Raw genomic sequence first — 8,815 nt, forward strand, 5'->3', positions numbered from 1 at the left:
ATCGCCGTGCGCTGCCAGCTTCTTACCTGATCCAAAGCAACCTCAACAAAACCTAGCTCTGCTATCAAAGACTCTGTAGGTTCCTCGGTGTCCCTGGCACAGGCATCGAGGCCTATGGAAGGCGACATACGTAACCCCAGGCAAGCAGTGGGAGTGGGGGAAGCGGCTTCCCAGGTTCCTACGTCCACAGTCCTGCCACCGAGCCTGGCCCTCCGCCCTGCCCCCAACCCAGCGTCCGGACGGGCGGTACCTTGGGGGGCCGGATCTTGCAGATGCCCGTTTTCTCGGCCAAGCCGCGGATGCGGCCGATGAAGCCGAGCGGGTCGCTGAACTCCTCCCAGCTGGGCTCAAACACAGGGCACTCAGGCGGGGGCACGAACTCGGCCGCATAGCGCGACCCACCACCCCCCGACATGACGTCAGGGGGACAGCACCGGCGATGAGGGAGCGCACCGAGCGGCGCGGCGGGGCAGGGCGCAGAGGGGCGGCGGGAGTGGGCCCCTAGAGGAGGTCGGCGGGGCTGGACCGGTGGCCGAGGCGCATCCTCCGGCAGCGGCTGCCGGGCAGGACGGTCGCTGGGAGGGGGCAAGGGGAGAGGACCGGGCGCGGAGGGGCGGTCGTGCGGGGCGGCGGGGCCGGCTCCCACCGAGTGTTGTTGTCCCGTCCCCCGGGGCTGTCTCCCCCCGCACCGAACCCCTCTCGCTCGCGTTCCAGCTCGCCGGAAGTTACGCGGATCGTCTTGAGCCCTCCCCCGGAAGCAGATAGCGATGTTGCCTTCCGAGCCACAAAGTAGTCCCTCTGCCACTCTTACGGCAAACAGGATCCTAACACTGAGGAGCCGGCCGTCTCCCGGGCCCGCCTCTCCCAGAGACCCTTCTCCGACAGACCAGAGAATGAAACTGCTTCGCTTCCCCACCCCTCAGGACACCCCACAGCGCGACTGGGAGACTAAGGAACCAGGGGGACTGAGAAGGGCGGGTTCGCCCCCACTTCCGCCGCGGAGGAATGTGCGAGGAAACTCGAGCCATTCACTTCCGGTGCTGAGGGGCCCATTGTCTGCGCCGGACGTCAGGAAGGGGGCCGGGAGCTCCGCCCCTCGCCGCTGACCCCGCCCCCGGGCGCTGGGTGATGGCGGGGCGGCGGCAGCGGCCTCAGCGCCCGTGGGGCTGCCGAGGTGTGCGCTCCCCAGCCCCCGCCCCGTGTCTCCCGGCAGCTGCTGCCCAGCGTCCTGCTCGCATTCCCATCCTCTGGGTTTCAGCTTTAGCAGAAAATGAGCCGGCAGCGCCGGAGGCGTTGGCTGGGTGCCCCAGGGCTGCGCCTGCGGCCCCCCGCGGCAGCTGCTCTGGCCCTTCTCGAGTTTGATCTCCATTCATTGGTGCTAACGCCAGTAACACGCGTCCCTCTTGGCAGCCTCGCCATCTCTGCCCCAGAGTGTCCTCGCTGCTTTCCTGTCAGGGTCTCAGAAGTCTAGTTAGTGATTCATAGACTTAGAGGAGGCTTTGTGTTGGAAGTACAGAGTCATCTGGTCCAGCCCCCTTGCAGTGAGCAGGCACATCTTCAACTAGATCAGGCTGCTCAGGGCCCTGTTTCCAAGGCCAGAGATCTAGCAGCTCGCTGGGCAACTTGTGACACTGTTTCACCACTATGAAAAAAAAGATTATTCTTACCTAATCTGAATCTAATCTCACAGTTTAAAATGATTACTTGTCCTGCTACTACACCCCCCGATAAAAGGCCACTGCCAGTCTTGCAAGCCTCGTTTACACATTGAAAGGCCTTCTCCAAGTTGAACAACCCCAACTCTATCAGCCTTCCCTCACAGGAGAGGTGCTCCAGACCTCTATGGCCTTCCTTTGGACCTACTCAGCGGCTCTATGTCTTTTGTGTGCTGAGAGCTCCAGAACTGAACTCAGTACTCCAGGTGGGGGAGCATCACCAGGGTAGAGGGTCAGAACCCCCTCCCTCAACCTGCTGGCCACACTCCTCTTGATGAAGCCCAGGATACGGTTGGCTTGCCAGGCTGTAAGCACACACTGCCAGCTCATGTCCAGCTCTTCAGCCACCACTTCCTGCAAGTCCTCCACAGATCCTCTTCAGCCCCCAGCCTGGATTGGTATTTGACACTGCCACCACCCAGCTGCAGACCTTAATGAATCACCACCTCTGCTGTGAGGACAGACTGAAGGAGTTGGGGCTGTTCAGCCTGGAGAAGAGAAGGCTCCCAGGTGACCTCATTGTGGCCTTCCAGTATCTGAAGGGGGCTAAAGGAAGGCTGGGGAGGGACTGCTCAGGATCTCAGGCAGTGATAGGACTAGGGGGAATGGAATGAAGCTGGAGGTGGGGAGATTCAGGCTGGAGGTGAGGAGGAAGTTCTTCCCCATGAGAGTGGTGAAGCCCTGGAATGGGTTGTGCAGGGAGGTGGTTGGAGCCCTGTCCCTGGGGGTGTTTAAGCCCAGGCTGGATGAGGCTCTGGCCAGGCTGATCTAGTGTGGGGTGTCCCTGCCCATGGCAGGGGGGTTGGAACTAGATGATCCTTGTGGTCCCTTCCAACCCTGACTGATACTATGATACTATGATACCATGTATGAAGCCGTCTGTGATCAAGCACCAGCCTCTGTGTTACACACAGACACTCTGCGGCTCTCCCCAGACGCGATATTTTGTTTCCAAAGTGCAGTCCAGGCTGGGAATCGGTGGGTGCCTTTTTCACCTATCCATTATGACACAATCTAAAAAGAACTGCATGTTGCCTTTTTTTGTTGTTTTTTAACCCAGAGCCCTGCCTTCCACATTCACCATACTCCATATCCCACATTATTCCTACTCTTTATTCCAGCCTCGGTCCTGCTCTACTACTTCAGCCTCAGAAAAAGTAATGTCCTCCTCCTGTTACCATGAGGCTCACAAGATCCACTTCAGACAGCTGTTTACCTGCATCAGTTCCCTGCCAGACTGGAGAGATGTCACCCAGAGCTGACATATGGGAAACAAAGGGTCCCAGTGCAAATGGTTCATTTGGACAAAAGTTGTAGGCAAGCACAAACTGGATGTTAGGGATTGGAAGGGACCTCTGGAGATATTCAAGTCCAACCCCCTGCCAGAGCAGGACCACAGAATCCAGCACAGGTCACACAGGAACACATCCAGACAGGGATGGAAAGGCTCCAGAGAAGGAGACTCTACAACCTCTCTGGGCAGCCTGCTCCAGGGCTCTGTGAGCCTCACAGTGAAGAAGTTTCTCCTCCTGTTGAGGTGGAACCTCCTGTGCTGCAGTTTCCTTCTACTGCCTCTTGTCCTGTCCCAGGGCACAAGTGAGCAGAGGCTGTCCCTGTCCCTTCCTTCCTGACCCCCAGCCCTCAGCTATTGATAGACATTGATCAGATCCCTCTCAGTCTTCTCTCCAGACTAAACAGCCCCAGGGCTCTCAGCCTCTCCTCCCCAGGCAGTGCTGCAGTCCCTTCAGCATCCTTGTAGCCTTCCCTTGGACTCTCTCCCGCAGCTCCCTGTCCCTCTGGAACTGGGGAGCCCAGAGCTGGATGCAATATTCTAGGTGTGGCCTCACTAGGGCAGAGTAGAGGGGGAAGTAAAAAGGCATTGTTGTAATATTTTCTATTTTGCAGAGAGTTCCTGGCATAGATGGCTGATACTTTTGTGACAGTAAAAGCCTGTGGTGTGCAGGAGTTCTCTTACCAGCATCAGCTTTTGCAATTCTCTTTTTATTCTTTTACTTGATTGTGTCTCCATCCAGTGAGCTCTGCAAGGTTCTTTTGAGGAGCTGTATGTGTACGTGCATGCAATGTGTGTGTGCAACCTGTGTTTGCACTGTATACAATGTGTGTATTTTATGCAATGTGAATGGGCATAGTATGTAATGTCTGTGTGCAATGTGTGTGTACTGTATGCAGTGTGTGTGCAACGTGTATGTGCATTGTATGCAGTGTCTTGTGTGCATTCTATGTAATGTGTGCATTGTAAGCAATGTGTATATGCATTGTATGCAATGTGTGTGCAATGTGTGCATTGTATGCAGTATGTGCATTGTATGCAATGTGTGTATTGTATGCTGTGTGTGCAATGTGTATGTGCATTCTATGCAATGTCTGTGTGCATTCTATGCAATGTGTATGTGCATTCTATGCAATGTCTGTGTGCAATGTGTGTGTGTACTGTATGCAGTGTGTGTGCAACGTGTATGTATCTGTATGTATCTGAAGGGGGCCTACAGGAAGGCTGGGGAGGGACTTCTCAGGATCTCAGGCAGTGATAGGACTAGGGGGAATGGAATGAAGCTGGAGGTGGGGAGATTCAGGCTGGAGGGGAGGAGGAAGTTCTTCCCCATGAGAGTGGTGAAGCCCTGGAATGGGTTGTCCAGGGAGGTGGTTGAGGCCCCAGCCTTGGAGGTGTTTAAGCCCAGGCTGGATGAGGCTCTGGGCAGCCTGATCTAGTGTGGGGTGTCCCTGCCCATGGCATGGGGGTTGGAACTAGATGATCCTTGTGGTCCCTTCCAACCCTGACTGATACTGGCCACTGATACTGGAAACTGGCCAGTGTGGTCCCCATCCACAGGAAGGGTCGGATGAAGGAACCTGGAAACTCCAGGCCTGGCAGCCTGACCTCAGTGCCAGGGAAAGTGATGGAGCAGATTATCCTGGGGGCAATAACTGCACACCTGAAGGATGGCCAAGGGCTCAGGTCCAGCCAACATGGATTTAGGAGGGGCAGGTCCTGCCTCTCCAACCTGATCTCCTTCTATGATCAGGTGACTGCCTGGTGGACGTGGGGCAGGCTGTGGATGTGGTCTGCCTGGACTTCAGCAAGGCCTTTGACACCATCACCCACAGCAAACTGCAGACTAAGCTGTCAGCTCATGGCTGGGACAGCAGCACTCTGAGCTGGGTTAGGAACTGGCTGGAGGGCCGGGCCCAGAGAGTGGTGGTGAATGGTGCCACAGCCAGCTGGCAGCCAGGCACCAGTGGTGTCCCCCAGGGATCAGTGCTGGGCCCTGTCCTCTTCAACATATTCATTGATGATCTGGATGAGGGCATTGAGTCAGTCATCAGCAAGTTTGCAGATGACACCAAGCTGGGAGCAGATGTTGGTCAGTTAGAGGGCAGAAGGGCTCTGCAGAGGGACCTCGACCGACTGGACAGATGGGCAGAGGCCAACAGGATGGCATTCAACAAGTCCAAGTGCCAGGGGCTGCACTTTGGCCACAGTAACCCCATGCAGAGCTACAGGCTGGGGTCAGAGTGGCTGAGAGCTGCCAAACAGAGAGGGACCTGGGGGTGATGATCAATGGTAGGCTGAACATGAGCCAGCAGTGTGCTCAGGTGGCCAAGAAGGCCAATGGCATCCTGGCCTGCATTAGGAATAGTGTGGCCAGCAGGAGCAGGGAAGTCATTGTGCCCCTGTACTCTGCACTGGTTAGGCCACACCTTGAGTCCTGTGTCCAGTTCTGGGCCCCTCAGTTTAAGAAAGACATTGAGACACTTGAAGGTGTCCAGAGAAGGGCAACAAGGCTGGGGAGAGGCCTTGAGCACAGCCCTGTGAGGAGAGGCTGAGGGAGCTGGGGTTGCTTAGCCTGGAGAAGAGGAGGCTCAGGGGTGACCTCATTGCCCTCTACAACTACCTGAAAGGTGGTTGTATCCAGGAAGGGGTTGGCCTCTTCTCCCAGGCAACCAGCACCAGAACAAGGGGACACAGTCTCAAGCTGCACCAGGGGAGGTTTAGACTCGAGGTGAGGAGGAAGTTCTTCACCGAGCGAGTCGTTCGTCATTGGAACGGGCTGCCCAGGGAGGTGGTGGAGTCATCAACCCTGGAGGCGTTCAAGGGGAGATTGGACGTGGCACTTGGTGCCATGGTCTAGGCATGGGATCTGTGTTGATAGGTTGGACTCGATGATCCTCGAGGTCCTTTCCAACCTAAGTGATACTGTGAGACTGTGACACTATGATACTATGATGTGCATTGTATGCAATGTGTGCGCACATTGTATGTAATGTGTGCATTGTCTGCAATGTGAGTGTGCAACGTGTGCATTGTATGCAGTATGTGCATTTTATGCAATGTGTATTGTGTGCTGTGTGAGCAATGTGTATGTGCATTCTATGCAATGTCTGTGTGCATTGTATGCAATGTGCATGTGCATTGTATGCACTGTGTGTTGTATGCGTGTGCAATGTGTATGTGCACTGTATGCATTGTGTGTGTTGTATGCACTGTGTGTGTGCAATGTGTATGTGCACTGTATGCACTGTGTGTGTTGTATGCACTGTGTGTGTGCAATGTGTATGTGCACTGTATGCAATGTGTGTGTTGTATGCAATGTGTATGTGCATTGTATGCAGTGTGTGTGCAATGTGTATGTGCACTGTATGCACTGTGTGTGCAATATGTATGTGCACTGTATGCACTGTGTGTGTTGTATACAATGTGTGTGTGCAATGTGTATGTGCACTGTATGCACTGTGTGTGTGCAATGTGTATGTGCACTGTATGCACTGTGTGTGTTCTATGCAATGTGTGTGTGCAATGTGTATGTGCACTGTATGCACTGTGTGTATTGTATGCACTGTGTGTGCAATGTGTATGTGCACTGTATGCACTGTGTGTGTTGTATACAATGTGTGTGTGCAATGTGTATGTGCACTGTATGCACTGTGTGTGTGCAATGTGTATGTGCACTGTATGCACTGTGTGTGTTCTATGCAATGTGTGTGTGCAATGTGTATGTGCACTGTATGCACTGTGTGTATTGTATGCACTGTGTGTGCAATGTGTATGTGCACTGTATGCACTGTGTGTGTTGTATGCACTGTGCGTGTGTGTGCAATGTGTATGTGCACTGTATGCACTGTGTTGTATGCAATGTGTGTGTGCAATGTGTATGTGCACTGTATGCACTGTGTTGTATGCAATGTGTGTGTGCAATGTGTATGTGCACTGTATGCACTGTGTGTTGTGTGCAATGTGTGTGTGTGCAATGTGTACGTGCATTGTATGCACTGTGTTGTATGCACTGTGTTGTATGCAATGTGTGCGTGCAATGTGTATGTGCACTGTATGCACTGTGTGTGTTGTGTGCAGTGTGTGTTCTATGCAGTGTGTGTGTGCAATGTGTATCAGCATTGTATGCACTGTGTGTGTTCTATGCAGTGTGTGTGTGTGCAATGTGTTTGTGCATTGTATGCACTGTATTGTATGCAGTGTGAGTGTGTGCAACGTGTATGTGCACTGTATGCACTGTGTGTGTGTATTCTGTCCCCAGCAGCAGAGTTAGCAAGGCACCCAGCTGACAGGATGAGCAATGATTGAGCCAGGAGCAGCAGAGGAAAGAACTCCATACTAGCCAACACCTTACCCAGGAAAAAGCTTTCAGAACCAGTCTTTTGCTGCTATCCTTCCAGACTGCTCAGGGTTGTTCTGGTTTTGTGCTCGTATGTTTGGGCGAGGGCTGTGGAAGGCACTGCTAGGAAGGCTGCAGGTTTTCCTGACAGTAAAAAGCTAAACCCCAAATAACCTGTGATGGCCTTTTTTAGTTAGTATTTTATCCATTCTTTGAGATATCCTTTTTGAACCAATTTTCTCTGTTACACCCTCCAGTTTGGAGGCTTTTGGCCTCTGCAACACTGGGCTATGCTGGGACTTCTGTACCTCAAACCACTCTTTATTTCTTTTGGTCATCTGGTGAAGTATTCATAACTTCCCTGAGAGAAGACTTCAGCCCTTTGCACAACAGATTCAGCTGCATTAGGGGAAGTGGCAAGAGGACCTAGTTTAACCAAAGATAATGGCAGTCTCTCTTCTGGACTTTCATATAATCAATCATAGAATCAGAATGTTTTGGGTTGAAAGGGACCTTTAAAGGTCATTTAGTCTAATCACCTTGCACCGAGCAGGGACATCCTTAAGTAGATCAGGTTGCTTAGAGCCCCATACAACCTGAACGTGAGCCTTTCAAAGGACAGAGCATCTACAGCCTCTCTGGGCAACCTGTGCTAGTGTTTCACCTCCCTGACTGTGAAAAAACGTTCTCCTTACAGCTAATCTTTACACTCTTTATTTTAAACCCATTACCCCTTGTCCTGTCCTTACAAGTCTTAGGATGAAAGCTGCTATCTGACAAGCCCCCCTTATATAATGCAAGGCCACAATAAGGTCTCCCCAGAGCTTTCTCCAGGCTGAACAATGCCAACTCACTCAGCCTTGCTCCAACTCTCTGGCCGTTTCTGCGCCCCTCCTCTGGACTCACTCCAACAGGTCCATGTGTTTCTTGTGCTGAGGATCCCAACGCTGGACACAGTACTCCAGGTGGGGTCTCAGCCGAGTGGAGTAGCGGGGCAGAATCACCTCCCTCACACTGATGGCCACTCTTCTCTTGATCCAGCCCAGGATGCAGTTCTGGGCTGTGAGCACACATTGCTGGCTCACATCTGGCTTTTCATTCACCAGTGCCCTCAAGTCCTTCTCCACAAACCTGCTCCCCATCCCTTCACCCTGCAGCCTGTATCGACACCAGGAACTGCTGCAACCCAGGTGCAGAACTTGTGCATAGCCTTGCTGAGCCTCTTGAGGTTCACAGATACACCTCTCAACCTTCTCCTGGTCCCAGTGGATGGCTTTGCCCAAGGAATGATCTACCTTCATCTTTTCTTTACTTACTGAGAGAATTGAAGAACTCCACAGCCTTGTGATCAAGCCTTTTAGTAGCACAGAAGGTTCAAGAAACGCTTAACCCCCCCAGGCTGGTTTAGAAGTGTGCAGGGTCTTTTCCAGCACACTTAGGAAATGCTGCAGTGCATACATTGCGAGAAAA

The 8,815-nt window shown here is 53.0% G+C and overlaps 1 protein-coding gene across 2 annotated transcripts in view; it reads right to left on the bottom strand.

Moving 5' to 3' along the window:
• KDM5A (lysine demethylase 5A) overlaps positions 1-724 on the bottom strand; it is an 80,707-nt gene extending 79,983 nt beyond the window's left edge. For both annotated transcript variants that reach the window (XM_068141779.1, XM_068141778.1), the window contains exon 1: positions 251-724. In XM_068141779.1, the coding sequence (XP_067997880.1) occupies positions 251-415 (165 nt within the window). In that variant the 5' untranslated portion in view covers positions 416-724. The remainder of the gene's footprint in view (positions 1-250) is intronic.
• Positions 725-8,815: the final 8,091 nt, after the last annotated feature.

This window comes from Melanerpes formicivorus, unplaced genomic scaffold (assembly GCF_026170545.1).
Source record: "Melanerpes formicivorus ecotype bairdi unplaced genomic scaffold, bMelFor1.0.p_v2 SCAF_8, whole genome shotgun sequence".
Lineage (NCBI taxonomy): Eukaryota > Metazoa > Chordata > Aves > Piciformes > Picidae > Melanerpes > Melanerpes formicivorus.